General features: G+C 50.4%; 1 protein-coding gene across 1 annotated transcript in view; it reads left to right on the top strand.

The window, feature by feature from the left end:
- The window catches only part of MTHFSD (methenyltetrahydrofolate synthetase domain containing), a 33,315-nt gene extending 20,847 nt beyond the window's left edge, over nt 1-12,468 (top strand). Inside the window, exon 8 of the mRNA XM_060253923.1 lies at nt 11,032-12,468. Within this exon, the coding sequence (XP_060109906.1) occupies nt 11,032-11,526 (495 nt within the window). The 3' untranslated portion in view covers nt 11,527-12,468. The remainder of the gene's footprint in view (nt 1-11,031) is intronic.
- The last annotated feature ends 3,218 nt before the right edge of the window (nt 12,469-15,686 follow it).

Here is a 15,686-nt window from a genome sequence, read left to right as displayed (position 1 = left end):
AGAGCCACAAGCTACAGTCTGGCCACCCCTAGCTTACGGGGTGAGGATGCATGCACAAAGCTAGTGCTACACACAGAAAGCTGCCTTCTGCCGAATCAGGCCACGCCCCTCCCCTCCCCCCCAACGGTCCATCAAAGTCAGTATCGTTTCCTTAGACTGCCAGCTGCTCTCCAGAGTCTCGGGTCTCTCCCACCATCTAGAACAGGGGTCCTCAAACTACGGCCCGCGGGCCAGATGTGGCCCGCTGAGGACGTTTATGCGGCCCGCCGGGTTATGGCAAAATCAGACCGGAAGTGAAGTTTGACCTAAACTCGCGTTAGCAATGCACACTTCCGGCACTGGGCTGAGGCGGCGGAGACAGAGTGTGAGGTGATACCGAGGTGAGGTGAGTTCCCAGGCCGGGATGTGTGGTGTGGGGAAGGGAGAGAGATGCAGAAGACGGAGAACAGACGGCCCGTGGCCTTGTCCAGTAACGGCAGTCTGGCCCTCCATCAGTCTGAGGGACAGTGAACTGGCCCCCTATTTAAAAAGTTTGAGGACCCCTGATCTAGAAGGAAGAGAAGGAGATTGGATTTCTGCAAAAGACCCCCTGTGAGGCAGGAGGGCCTGAGAGAACTGCAGCTGGCCCGAGGTCACCCAGCTGGCTGCATGTGGGGGAGGAGAGAGGGAATCCAACCTGGTTCTACCGATCAGAGTCCGACACTCTTTACCCCTACCCCAAAGTGACTCTCTACTGCCTACTACCTGATCCTTTTTTTGTGTGTGTGTGGGGGGTATTTTTTGTATTTTTATGTGGTGGGGCAAGTGGGTGTTTATGCACCTGGAAGTCACGGTGACCTCCGGTGACTGACCCCTACTGGAGGCCTGGAGGATATTCAGGGAGGTGGCTGAATCAAGCCTGCCCCTGCCTCCCGACTGCTGGTATTCCAAGGATGTCTCCCACCCAAGGACTTGTCAGAGTCGACCCTGCTGAGCTTCTGAGATCTGACAACATCGGGCTTGCCTGGACTATCCCGGTTAGCAGGGCTTCCGGATCTGTTTTTTTTTTAATGGGAGATGCCAGGATTTGAACCTGGGACCTTCTGCATGCTGATCAAGGACCCTTCCACTGAGCCACAGTCCCTCCGTAAGGGAGCTCTTCCCCTGCCTAAGGGGACATGGAGGAGAAATTCCTATGAATGAGAACAATTTGATCATGGAGCCAGTTCCTGGGGGTTGGGAATGTGTGTGAATTCTCTCTCACTTCTCCACTCTCTCCGCCTTCGTGCAGACACTGGACAGCCGTCTGCTAGGGAATTTGTAGGTCTGGATTTCTCTGTGGAGCAGGGCGTTGAGCTAGATCAGGGGTGTCGAACATGCAGCCCAGGGGCTGAATGAGGCCCCTGGAGGGCTCCTATCAGGCCCCCGAGCAACTGGCTGTCATCTGCTTCCTTCTCCCTTTCTCTTGCTTCCTTCTGCATAACAGCTTGCTTTGCCAGGTTTCCTCAATTGCACAGGAATTAGAAAAAGAAGAAGAAGACTGCAGATTTATACCCCGTCCTTCTCTCTGAATCAGAGACTCAGAGCTGCTTACAATCCCCTATATCTTCTTCCCCCACAACAGACACCCTGTGAGGTGGGTGGGGCTGAGAGGGCTCTCACAGCAGCTGCCCTTTCAAGGACAACTCCTACAAGAGCTATGGCTGACCCAAGGCCATTCCAGCAGCTGCAGGTGGAGGAGTGGGGAATCAAATTCAGTTCTCCCAGATATATATCCTGCCCCCCCACTTCAAATCTCAGAGTCTCAGAGCGACTCACAATCTCCTTTACTTTCCTCCCCCACAACAGACACCCTGTGAGGTGGGTGGGGCTGAGAGGGCTGTCACAGCAGCTGCCCTTTCAAGGACAACTCCTACAAGAGCTGTGGCTGACCCAAGGCCATTCCAGCAGCTGCAAGTGGAGGTGTGGGGAATCAAATCCGCTTCTCCCAGATAAGAGTCCGCACACTTAACCACTACACCAAACTGGCTCTCCAGAGCAAAACCTCTATTTTCTCCATTGGCTGAGGCTCCTCCCTTGGGGAGGAAGGCGGGGGAGGCATAGCTTGCCTTGCCAGACTCCCTCAATCGCACAGCAGATCTGCTGAGCCAATCTTCTCTTCCTTCTATTGGCTGAGGCTCCTCCCCCTCCTGGTCCCCTGGGGAAGGAAGGAAAGAGCCAGAGCTTCCTTTGCCCAATTCCCTGGATCCCATGGGAGAGATACAAAGAAAGCACCCTTTAAGACTAATGAGTATTAATGTTTAAAACATTTTTATCTGAAGGTATTTAAAAAAAAATCTTTAATTGTGTTTCTGTCCTTTGTAAAGTTTATATCTCTGCTACCTAATCTTAGATAGGTACACACACGGCCTGGCCAGACATGGCCCAGCCTGACAAGGTCTCAGTTATGTCCAATCTGGCCCTCATAACAAATGATTTCAACACCCCTGGGCTAGATGGTCTCTAAGGTGCCTTCTGGCTCTAGAGCGTTATGCGAAGGGAACCCAGTGGGTGTCTCCTCAGCGCTGCCGTTCAGCTGGCCTTCTGATCCGGTGTGCCTGGCTCTGTCTTGCTAGCTTTGATCCTCTTCAGCTCTAGTGGAGGAATTGTTGTTGTCATTCAGTCGCACAGTCGAGTCCGACCCTTTGTGACCCCATGGACCAAGTCACACCAGGCCCTCCTGTCTTCCACCAGCCTCCAGAGTCTGCTCAAATGCGTGTTTGTTACATCAGTAACGCTCTCCAGCCATAAATAGTTTCTCCAGCCACCCCTGCCTTCTTCCCTCCTTCCCTCCCCCTTCTGATTGCAAGCGATACCTGCGGAGATCTGGCCCCGGCCTCCCCCAGCTCAACAGAGAGTCCTTTCATCTCGGTGCTACTTTTGACACTCCGGCAGACAGGGTCCGGCCTGCCGTGCCCCCCCTTTATCAAAACTCTGGCCTCCTTTTGCATTTCTGCACTTATCGGTGAGAGGAAGGGATTAAAGGCTGCAATCTCCCCTCTGGGCAGAGGACGCCCGTCCCACTTTGCCCCATAGGGCCTGCCATCTGTTCTCGGTCACCGCTGCAATTTGAAAGGTTTCTTTTTTTTCCGGCACGCAAAGGCAGGCCCCTTAAACTGCTGCAGCCGAAATAAACTGGAGTCTCGTAAAAAAAAAAAGGTAAAGGTAGTCCCCTGTTGCAAGCACCAGTCGTTTCCGACTCTGGGGTGACGTCGCTTTCACAGCGTTTTCACAGCACACTTTTTTACGGGGTGGTTTGCCATTGCCTTCCCCAGTCCTCTACGCTTTCCCCCCAGCAAGCTGGGTACTCCTTTGACCGACCTCGGAAGGGTGGAAGGCTGAGTCAACCTGGATCCGGCTACCTGAACCAGCTTTCGCTGGGATCGAACTCAGGTCGTGAGCAGAGGGCTCTGACTGCAGTACTGCAGCTTTACCATTCTGAGCCAAGGGGCAGTCTCGTAGACTGTGCCTTAAAAGACTTGAGGTGTGTGTGTTTCAGCCCCAGCTTTGGCAAATCAGTCCTCATTTCATCAGAAGTATCTTCCAGAAGTGGGATGCAGTCTTTCATAGCATCATAGAATCATAGAGTTGGAAGGGAACTCCAGGGTCATCAAGTCTGACCCCCTGCACAATGCAGGAAGCTCACAAATGCCTCTCCCTAAATTCACAGGATCTTCATCGCTGTCAGATGACCATCTAGCCTCTGTTTAAAAACCTCCAAGGAAGGAGAACCCACCACCTCCCGAGGAAGCCTGTTCCACTGAGGAACAGCTCTGTTCTTCCTAATGTTGAGCTGGAAACTCTTCTGATTTAATTTCAGCTCACTGGTTCTGGTTCTATCTTGTGGGACTACAGAAAACATTCCACACCATCCTCTATAGGACAGCCCTTCAAGTACTTGAAGATGGTAATCCTATCACCTCTCAGCCGCATTCTCTCCAGGCTAAACCTGCCCAGCTCCTTCAACCTTTCTTCATAGGACTTGGTCTCCAGACTCCTCACCATCTTTGTCGCCCTCCTCTGAACCCCTTCCAGCTTGTCTATATCCTTCTTAAAATGTGTTGCCCAAAACTGAACACAATACTTCAGGTGAGGTCTTTGACAGTGTTCCTTCTAAGTTGAGTTAGTGTGAGCTTGCTCTCAGTTTTTTTAACCTCTGGCTCACACATTTTTGTCTTTGCTCAGGAAAAATGGCCCCAGAGCAAACCAATTTATGCAGTAATTCCCAACTTTCATGCCAATGACTCGCAAAGAAGAATTTCTGTTCACAAGACTCTACAGCTTAGAGGGAGTATTGGCCTATGATACCTTTTGCTGGAATAAAATAGCATTTCTAAGGTGCTCCCAAAACTTCTGCTTTTCTTTTTAGCGCTCAGCGTCTCTTTCTTGGAAGGCTGAATTTTTCAAAACTCTCTGGTTTGTTTTCTGATTCTTTGAAAGCAGGGATCTTAGTAAGGCACCAATAACAACAATCGAGCTCCTTGTTTTATTATACATCTTGCTTACCCAGTTCTTCTCTCCTACATTGTCCCCTCAAAGCAACCTTGTGACGTAGGTTAGGCAGAGAGTGTGTGACTGTCCCAAGGTCACTCAGCAAACTTCCATGGCATGTGGGGATTTGAATGTGGGTCTCCTAGCTCTAAGTTCAGCATTTTAACCACTACACCACACTGGCTTCTCTTCCCTCCTCGCAGAGATTGACCTCTGCCCTTAAGGTATAAATAATGTTATTTAGGGCTGTTCATATCGTCTCATTCTACCCTGTACACGAGTGCTTGGGAAATGTCCCTTTTGGAAAAAAATAATACATTTATTTACTTCATGTGTACCCTACCTTCCCCCCCACCCCAAGTGGCTTATGGTGTAGTTTGTTGCAGCAGTTATGTTCCGTGGACTCTTATCTGGGAGAACCGGGTTTGATTCCCCATTCCTACACTTGCAGCTGCTGCAATGGCCTTGGGTCAGCCATAGCTCTCTTATCTGGGAGAACCGGGTTTGATTCCCCGCTCCTCCATGTGCAGCTGCTGGAATGGCCTTGGGTCAGCCAGAGCTCTCTTATCTGGGAGAACCGGGTTTGATTCCCCACTCCTCCACTTGCAGCTGCTGGAATGGCTTTGGGTCAGCCAGAGCTCTCTTATCTGGGAGAACCGGGTTTGATTCCCCACTCCTCCACTTGCAGCTGCTGGAATGGCTTTGGGTCAGCCAGAGCTCTCTTATCTGAGAGAACCGGGTTTGATTCCCCGCTCCTCCACGTGCAGCTGCTGGAATGGCCTTGGGTCAGTCATAGCTCTCTCAGAGCTGTCCTTGAAAGGGCAGCTTCTGGGAGAGCTCCCTCAGCCTCACTTACCTCACAAGCAGTGTTCCCTCTAAGCTGAGTTAGTGTGAGCTAGCTCACAATTTTTTAGCCTCCAGCTAAAAGTTTTTTTGTCTCAGCCTAGGAAGAATGACCCTAGAGGAAACTAATTTATGCAGGAGCTCACCACTTTCATGCCAGCAGCTCACAAAGTAGAATATTTGCTCACAAGACTCCACAGCTTAGAGGGAACACTGCTCACAGGGTATTTGTTGTGGGGAAGAAGATAAAGGAGATTGTGAGCCGCTCTGGGACTCTGCGATTCGGAGTGCAGGGCAGGATATAAATCCAGTTTCAGCTTCTTCTTATTCTACGTTATCTTCACAACAGCCCTGTCAAGTAGGTTGGGCTAAGTGTGTGACCCAGCAGGCAGAACCTTGAAACAGAGCCGCAAGAAGCAGAAAAATAGACCCTCAAATAACGAACAGATGGTGGTCATGGCGAAGGGGAAGGTTTTTAACAGCAGAAGGAAAGGAAAGGTCCCCTGTGCAAGCACCAGTCGTTTCCGACTCTGGGGTGACGTCACATCACAGTGTTTTCACGGCAGACTTTTTTAACAGGGGGTTTTGCCATTTTTAAGAGCCCCGTTGCGCAGAGTGTTAAAGCTGCAGTACTGCAGTTCTAAGCTCTGCTCATGATCTGAGTTTGATCCCCGGTGGAAGCTGGGTTTTCAGGTACCAGCTTGAGGTCGACTCAGCCTTCCATCCTTTCACAACGTTTTCACGGGGTGGTTTGCCATTGCCTTCCCCAGTCATCTACGCTTTCCCCCTAGCAAGCTAGGGACTCATTTTACCGAACTCGGAAAGACGGAAGGCTAAGTCAGCCTCGAGCCGGCTACCTGAAAACCCAGTTTCCACCGGGGATCGAACTCAGGTCGTGAGCAGAGCTTAGGACTACAGCACTGCAGCTTTAACACGCTGCGCCACGGGACTCCTTTATTGCTGAAGATAAGGCCTCCAGAATTGAACAGCGATATAGAGAAGGCTTCAGTGCATAAAAGGACAGTTTCTTAGAAGAGGAATGATCTTATAGATGCTTTTCTTTGTGGGGGGGAGGGAGGAAATCTTTTGTCTCTGAATCTTTTTCCCAAAGCAGAACTTTTGGGAGGTCTCTTTAAGTGGTAGATCCTTCCTGTCTCTCAACGTAGGTGCTTGAAACCTGAGAAGGCAATCCTTTCATCTCCGACAAATCCTGGATTTGCAAGGCTGCCCGGATTCTGGTTTTGTTTTTCCAGCCTGCCTTGTAAATCAGCCTCGGAACACGAAGCAAATTAAGAGCCTCTTTCAGTAGAGAGAGTTCTCTTGTGTTGCTGCCCCCCCCCGCCCCCGCCGGCAGTCCCCATCCCATCGATCCAGTGGGAAGCTTGTTAAGTTAATTTGTTTGCAAACAGGTTGCGTGCGAGGGCAGGGCCCGTGTGTGTTGACTCAGCACTCACTACTGGTCGAGGATTTCAAAATTCACAAAAGGCAGAACGGAAAGGACTGGCCAAATGAAGAAGGGCCTTTAACCTTCTTGGCATCAGGGACCGGTTTTGTGGAAGACAATTTTTCCACGGACCGGAGGGGGGCGGGCGGGCTATGGTTTGGGGATGATACAATTGTGCACTTTATTTCTATTAGTTTGGTGTGGTGGTCACGTGTGCAGACTCTTATTTGGGAGAACCGGGTTTGATCCCCCACTCCTCCACTTGCAGCTGCTGGCATGGCCTTGGGTCAGCCATAGCTCTGGCAGAGGTTGTCCTTGAAAGGGCAGCTGCTGTGAGAGCCCTCTCAGCCCCACCCACCTCACAGGGTGTCTGTTGTGGGGGAGGAAGGAAAAGGAGATTGTGAGTCACTCTGAGACTCTGAAATTTGAAGTGGAGGGGGCAGGATATATATCTGGGAGAGCCAGATTTGATTCCTCACTCCTCCACTTGCAGCTGCTGGAATGGCCTTGGGTCAGCCATAGCTCTTGTAGGAGTTGTCCTTGAAAGGGCAGCTGCTGTAAGAGCCCTCTCAGCCCCACCCACCTCACAAGGTGTCTGTTGTGGGAGAGGAAAGTAAAGGAGATTGTGAGTCACTCTGAGACTCTGAAATTTGGAGTGGAGGGGGCAGGATATATATCTGGGAAAGCTGGATTTGATTCCCCACTCCTCTACTTGCAGCTGCTGGAATGGCCTTAGGTCAGCCATAGCTCTTGTAGGAAAGGGCAGCTGCTGTGAGAGCCCTCTCAGCCCCACCCACCTCACAGGGTATCTGTTGTGGGGGGTGGGGAAGGTAAAGAAGATTGTGACTGCTCTGAGATTCAGAAAAAGGGGGGATATAAATCCAATATTATCATCATCTTCTTCTTCCTTTTTTCCTGACCCGGTGCTGATGGTGCTGAGGAGGAGTATGAGGAAGGGGTCAGCGTCTGGATCTGAAATGAGACAGGAAGGGGAGTAAAATACGGGGAAGGAGATGTTATCTTCAGGAGGTGGGCAGCCATTCTGCCCCCCGGCCCCATTTGCTGGCAAATATCTGCTTTCCCTTCACCTCAGCGCTCTCTTGAGGATTCTATATACAGCCTCCAATAAATGTCCAACATATTCCTATCCATGGATTTAATCCCTCTTGAGGGGCGAGAGGCATTTGTGCTGAAACTCTCCAGGCCCGTTTTGCTTCCAAGAGTGATTAGTTGTGTGAGAAATTGGTAGTGTGTGTGGGGGGGTGTTTTTCCTGTTTAGTTGAATTAGCATAAAATTCCTGCATTCCTCAAGTTGACAGAACTTAGGAAACGGTTCTAATTCTGGGCTCCGGAGAAGGGAGAGAAAGGCAAAAATCCTCTTCTTCCCATTGGAGGGTTTAAAAATCTCGTCCCTCCCATTGGTGAACTGAGTGGCGATGTCACGGGAGGGTTTGCGTGGAAAGGGTCTGCACCGCTGAGCAGGCGGGCTTTTCTCCGCAGTCAACAGAGGTGACTTTGAAGCATTTGTTGACCTGAAATTGCCCATTGGCTCAGCGGTGCAGACCCTTTCCACGCAAACCCTCCCGTGACATCGCCACTCAGTTCACCAATGGGAGGGACGAGATTTTTAAACCCTCCAATGGGAAGAAGAGGATTTTTGCCTTTCTCTCCCTTCTCCGGAGCCCAGAATTAGAACCGTTTCCTAAGTTCTGTCAACAGAGGTGACTTTGAAGCATTTGTTGACCTGAAATTGCCCATTGGCTGCCATTTCTCATGTCACTAACAGGCCCCAGTAACCAACTTGGGAGCAGCAGTTCTGTTATTATTTTGTAACTAGCGTCATCTGTGTTTGGGGTTCATTTATCAGCGTCTGGACAGGAGACAAGAGAAAGCCCCAAGAAAGCCGCCGCAAACACATGAAACTGCCTCATACCTTGGCCTGCATTTTCTTCTCTGACTGGAAGCAGCTCGGGGATTGGGGTCTCAGGCAGAGAAAGGTCTTCCACATCACCTCCTGCCTGTTTGGTTTTTTTTAAACTGGAGATGCCGAGGATTGAACCTGGGGCCTTCTGCATGCCAAGCATAGGCTCTGCGCCACTGAGCCACAGCCCTTCCCCAACACATGTGAAACTGCCATACGTTGAATCAGACCCTTAGTTCGTCAAGGTCAGTCTTGTCTACTCAGACCAGCAGCTCTCCAGGGTCTCAGGAGAGGTCTTTCATGTCACCTACGACCCAGACCTTTAACTGGAGATGCTGGGGATTGAACCTGGGACCTTCTGCATGCCAAGCCGAGGCTCTGCCACTGAGCTATGGCCCCTCTCCATGGCTCTCCAGGGTCCCAGGCGGAGGTCTTTCCCACCACCTCCTTCCTGGTCCTTTTAACTGGAGATGCTGCTGGGGATTGGACCTGGGACCTTCTGCATGCAAAGCAGAGGCCCATAACACTGAGCCACAACCTCTCCCAATCTGGACACCTGAAAGTGCCTTATACTGAATCAGACCCTTGGTCCAGCAAGGTCAGTCTTGTCTGCTCAGACTGGCAGCAGGTCTCCAGGGTCTCAGGCGGAGGTCTTTCCCATCACCTCCTGCCTGATCCTTTTAATTGGAGATGCCAGGGATTGAACCTGGGACCTTCTGCATGCCAAGCAGATGCTCTACCACTGAGCTTTGGCCCTTCTCCATGGCTCTCCGGGGTCTCAGGCAGAGGTCTTTCCCATCATCTCCTGCCTAGTCCTTTTAACTGGAGATGCTGGGGATTGAACCTGGGACCTTCTGCATGCCAAGCAGATGCTCTACCACTGAGCTACAGCATCCTCCCCAACACACTGCCATACATGGAACCAGACCCTAAAGAGCAGCTTTATCTACTCAGAGTGGCAGCCGCTCTCCCCGGTCTCAGGCAGAAGTCTTTCCCATCACCTCCTTCTGCTCCATAGCTGGAGAAGGCGGCAACTGAACCTGGGACCTTCTGACATGCCTGTGAGGCAGAATTTAGCTTCCTGACCTCCTCAGGCAGGCCATTCCACAAGGTGGGGGCCACCACAGAGAAGGCACACATACAGGCAGTTGCTGATTTTGCCCATTCACAGGTTGTCACCTGCGCAAGCCTCTGCTGGCGTGAGTGAGGTGGTTGTGGCAGAGCGTAGCGAGAGAGGCAGTTTCACAAATAAGAGAGGGGACCAGGCCATGAAAGAGTCAGTGCCTTCAACTGAGCATGGTATCAAATGGGCAGCCAAGAGAGTACCTGCAGAATGGGATTAAAATCCATGCTCCATCTATCTCTGAGCCAATGCTGTAGTCTAAGCTGATGCCAAATGGCCAGGGCCAGCATACCTTAGGGACCACCTCTCCCTCTATGAGCCCTGTAGGTCTTTATGATCAGTGACCCAACACCTTTTGGTTGTACCCGGCCCCAGAGATATCCAACTTGCCTCAACAAGGGCCAGGGCCTTTTTGGCTCTGGCCCCTGCCTGGTGAAATGAGCTTCTCCCTGGAGGTCCAGGCCCTGCGGAACCCACTCCAATTCCACAGGACCTGTAAAACAGAGCTCTTTCGTCAGGCTTTCTGCTGAGGCAGTGGATCTCACTTGTTATTGGCCTCCCCCCTTACTTTCCATCACGGTGCTGTAGGATCTGAACACTAGGCCATGCTGTGAGGCTGAATTTTGTCCTTCTTAGCTTCCAGCGGTTAGTCTGTAATTTTAGATTTTATCTATTCTAGTTTGGTTTCAACTGCTGATTGCCTTTTTCTATGGTGTAAGCTGCCCTGAGTGTGTTTTACTGGAAGGGTGGAAGAAAGAAAGAAAGAAAGAAAGAAAGAAAGAAAGAAAGAAAGAAAGAAAGAAAGAAAGAAAGAAAGAAAGAAAGAAAGAAAAGAAAGAGGGGAGGGAGAGAGAGAGAGAGAAAGAAAGAAAGAAAGAAAGAAAGAGAAAGAAAGAAAGAAAGAAAGAAAGAAAGAAAGAAAGAAAGAAAGAAAGAAAGAAAGAAAGAAAGAAAGAAAGAAAGAAAAGAAAGAGGGGAGGGAGGGAGGGAGAGAGAAAGGAAGGAAGGAAGGAAGAAAGAAAGAAAGAAAGAAAGAAAGAAAGAAAGAAAGAAAGAAAGAAAGAAAGAAAGAAAGAAAAAGAGAGAGAGAGAGAGAAAAGGAAGGAAGAGAGGGAGGGAGGGAGGGAAGGTGCATCTCACAATGCACCATTTTTTTAAAAGCATACTTTGCTCTCCATTTTTATGCATCAGGTCAGTTCCGAAACACTGGAGAAGATCCCAGTCCTCAAGAATCTTCGTTGGAGAGAGAAACAAGCCGGCAAGGATGTCACCCTCAAAGAGGAACGGACAGATGTTCCAGCTGTTTCTGAGCTGTCAAGAAAAGCCAGGGTCGTTAGGCCCGAAGGCCCTGCATTGCGGAACGAGTCCAGCAAGGGCCACGCCAGCCCGAGGGATGAATCTGCACCCGCTAGCTCAGACCGTCTCCGCGAACTTTCCAGTCTATTTGTGGGGAACATCCCTCCGGCGACCAGAGTGAGTGAATTCAAGGCAGTCCTCAGGGAGCGCCACTCCACCCCCGCCCACCTCACTTGGCAGGGGCCGCAGCGCCGAGCTTTCCTCCATTACCGGGATAGCTCAGCGGCTGAAGTCGCCATGGCGACATTACAAGGCCTGAGCCTCCATGGCTGCACCCTGAGAGTCGAATCTGCCAAGGCCCAATGCAAGAAGACGTCCAGCGGGCCCTGAAGGCCAAATAGGAGAAGCGGCCCCCTACTTAGTGCGACCACCTGACAGAGTCCCAAGGCGAAGATTTCTCGTCCCTCTAATCCTGGAGGCTTCATCCTCAGGCAAGGACATCACACAGGATGGGTCTCTAACAGTCCTGACGTTCCCCCCAAAGAAATTATTTTTAAATTCATTTAGGACAGGGGTGGCCAACGGTAGCTCTCCAGATGTTTTCTGCCTACAACTCCCATCAGCCCCAGCCATTGGCCATGCTGGCTGGGGCTGATGGGAGTTGTAGGCAAAAAAAACATCTGGAGAGCTACCGTTGGCCACCCCTCATTTAGTTTCAAGTTTATTTAAGTTTATATCCCGCCCTTCCCACCGAGGTGGCTCAGGGCGGTTCACAACACATAAAAAACTAACATAATTTGAATTTAAAACATGATTTAGGAGATTTCTAAGCTGCCAGCACTGTAAAAAGGTACCTTTTGTTTTTGCAAAGCCACTTCCACTGGTCCTTGAGGGAAACAACAGTTAAAATTGCTTTACAGGGACAGTTTAAATGTACCTTATATGGAAAACCAGTTCACACTTCTTTGTGTGGGACTTGCTCTGCTCTTGAGTCGCTTGAGAACTCAGAGATGTATTTCTGGCTTGTTGTCTGGCCCTTGGATCCTTTGCTGTATTCTGGATTTGCTTCAGGGAATGACAGTTCTCAAAAAAAGTTTGGTGCGGGTAAGTTTTCTCTGCAAGGGTGAATCGATGTGGGCGTTGCATCAAGAACTTCCCTGCAAACGCTTTTGTAGAAGGGAAAAAAATGAATTTGATTTTTTTGTTGTTCATTTGTTCTCTTGCGTGTTTCTTTGTTTCCTGAAAACAAGATGGACTGGGGCGGAACGTCTCACCCGACAGAAAACGTTTTTGCCAGCGATCTCAGGCCTTAAGATCAAAATAAGCACTGAAACATGGTGGCGGGTTTTTTTTTAAATTATTTTAAAAAGCAGAAGAGTTGGAAAACGTTTCCTAGCTCCGGGCTGTCGTACAACATATATTTTAAGCTCAGTACTGTGCCCCAAGAGAGGCAGATATGCATACAAGGTTTAAAAAAAAAATCCCAAAACTTCAGAAAGTTGTGAAGTACTCTTGCTGCAAAGTCCCACTATGGGTGTCTGTGTGTGTGTCCTCTCCTCTCCAGAAAAACAACAGTTCAAAGCAGCGATGTTGATAACTTGTGATAATGTAGGACAAGGGTGGCTAAACTTGCATCAAGTTAGAGCCACATAGAATAAACATCAGCTGTTTGAGAACCACAAGACAGGAAGGAAGGGAGGGAGGAAGGAAGGAAGGTGGAGAGAGAGGTGGAAAGAAAGCAACTTTAACTTTAAATGCCTTCTCCAAGCTGCTAACAGGCTTGACTTGAAGAAGTGATTTAAAGAGACAAATGCCTTCTCCAAGATGGGCGACGGTGTGGTGGTGGCTTTGAGAGCCACACAACATGTGTGGAAGAGCCACACGCAGGTCTGTAGCCACGGGTGTGTGTGTGTGTGGGGGGGCCTGGCCTCTCCACTCAACCCCCCCCCTTTGACCTGTATGACCCCTCCTGGCAGTCCCCCTCTCCGCGCTGCTCTCACAGCACCCACTCTCTCCCCGATCTCCCTGCCACTCTGGCGCCCCCCACTCCGTGGCACCTCCCTCTCCCTTTCACCCACCCGGTGAAGCACCAGCTTCTGGGGCTCTTTCAAGGTACCCCCCCCCCCCGCCGCCAATCTGCTGATTGGTGGGAAAAGCCGCTCCGAGGCTGGCGGATCAGGGTGGGGATGTGGGGAGGATGCAGCTGAGCTGCAAGCCTCAAGGCAGCTTTTCCCACTGATCAGCTGAAAGAGCCCCAGGAGCCAATGCTTCACTGGGTGGGGGAGGTGCAGGGGAGGGGGCCGCCAGAGCGGCGGGGAGATCGGGGGCTACCAGAGCAGGGGGCCCCTCCGCCCAAAATTTTATTCCATGGCCCCCCCCACCTGAAATTTTCTGACTATGGACCTGGCCATATGTGGTTCTTGGACACAGTTTGGCCACCTCGGTGTAGGAGGAAAGGGGCTGAGACAACACCTTTCTCCTGGTGGCTCCTTTCCACAGGAACATCTTTGTTTTTTAGCAGATCAGAGGAGCAGTCTGACCGAGAGGTCAGGAAGGGCTGTTCGGACTGGCAGGTGACTTTTCTGGCATCCCGGAACTGAACTTGGCACTTTTCATGCCATGTTTGTGCTCTAGCCCTTCCCCCAAAGCATGCTCAGATGCAAAGCAAACTCATGCCGAGTCCAGACGTTGGGCCCTCTAGTTCAGGGGTGGCCAAACTGTGGCTCAGGAGCCACGTGTGGCTCTTTCACACATATTGTGTGGCTCTCAAAGCTCTCCCCCCCCCACCTCATCAGCCAGCTTGAAGTACAAATACCCAGAGATTTTGGGGGTGGAGCCTGAGGTGGGCGGGGTTTGGGGAGGGGAGGGACTTCAGTGAGGCATAACGCCATAGACTCCACCTTCTTCCAGAGCAGCCATTTTCTCCAGGGGGAACTGATCTCTGTAACCTGGAGATCAGGTGTAATCTCAGGTCATCTTCAGCCACCCCTTTGGAGGTTGACAACACTATGAAATGGGCTCCCGGGAAAAGCCAAAAAGGGCATCTTCTTTGCTGCTCTGTAGGAAGCTGGGAGAAGCAGAGCCTTCCAGGTGGACTTTTCTTTGGAGAGCAGTAGGTAGTCTTTTGGGGCCCAAGATGTGACAGAACTCTGTTTGATTGGACACGTACATCTGTTTTTCTTCTTGTTGGTTTTCTGTGAACTTGCTGGAGTCTCCATTCAGGGGGAAAGACCCAGAATCCACGTTTTGATCTAAATAAAATTAGAATCCTAGAGTTGGAAGGGACCTCCAGGGTCATCAAGTCCTACCCCCTGCACAATGCAGGAAACCACAAATACCTCCCCCTAAATTCACAGGTTCTTAGAATCCTAGAGTTGGAAGGGACCTCCAGGGTCATCTAGTCCTACCCCCTGCACAATGCAGGAAACTCACAAATACCTCCCCCTAAATTTACAGGTTCTTAGAATCAAAGAGTTGGAATGTACCTCCAGGGTCATCTAGTCCTACCCCCTGCACAATGCAGGAAACTCATGAATACCTCCCCCTAAATTCACATGTTCATATGAACATATGAAGCTGCCTTATACTGAATCAGACACTTGGTCCATCAAAGTCAGTATTGTCTTCTCAGACTGGCAGCGGCTCTCCAGGATCTCAAGCTGAGGTGTTTCACACATATTTGCCTGGACCCTTTTTTGGAGATGCCAGGGATTGAACCTGGGACCTTCTGCTTCCCAAGCAGATGCTCTACCACTGAGCCACCGTCCCTTCTTAGAATCATAGAGTTGGAAGGGGCCTCCAGGGTCATCTAGTCCAATGCCCTGCACAATGCAGGAAACTCACAAATACCTCCCCCAAAATTCACAGGTTCTTAGAATCAAAGAGTTGGAAGGGACCTCCAGGGTCGTCTAGTCCTACCCCCTGCACAATGCAGGAAACTCACAAATACCTCCCCCTAAATTCACAGGATCTTCATTGCTGTCAGATGGCCATCTAGCCTCTGTTTAAAACCCTCCAACGAAGGAGAGCCCACCACCTCCCGAGGAAGCCTGTTCTCTAACGGTCAGGAAGTTCTTCCTAATGTTGAGCCGGAAACTCTTTTGATTTAATTTCAACCCGTTGGTTCTGGTCCTGCCTTCTGGGGCCACAGAAAACAATTCCACCCCATCCTCTAGATAACAGCCCTTCAAGGACTTGAAGATGGTGATCATATCACCCCTCAGCCGCCTCCTCTCCACGCTAAACATGCCCAGCTCCTTCAACCTTTCTTCATAGGATTTGGCCTCCAGTATTCCAAATTCATGGAATACTGATATTTTCAACCTGAGGTAGTCTCCTTAGAAGATTTCTAACCGCTTTGGGCTTTTTTAGATTCCAGAAAGAGCAAAGTTTTTGTCTCTAAGGGGAAACAATTATTCAGGCTGCTGAGATATGGGCTCATTCTTTACTATTGCGTGTAAACAGACCATGCAGTTCCTATTGTACATAAACTGGTTCCTTGCAAATCCCCAGGGAAGCATTATTCTCTTCTGCCTTTCCAGGTGTGGGTT

Source organism: Heteronotia binoei, chromosome 14, assembly GCF_032191835.1.
Source record: "Heteronotia binoei isolate CCM8104 ecotype False Entrance Well chromosome 14, APGP_CSIRO_Hbin_v1, whole genome shotgun sequence".
Lineage (NCBI taxonomy): Eukaryota > Metazoa > Chordata > Lepidosauria > Squamata > Gekkonidae > Heteronotia > Heteronotia binoei.
The sequence above is the reverse complement of the archived record's forward strand: the minus strand, read 5'-3'. Positions and strand labels throughout refer to the sequence as shown.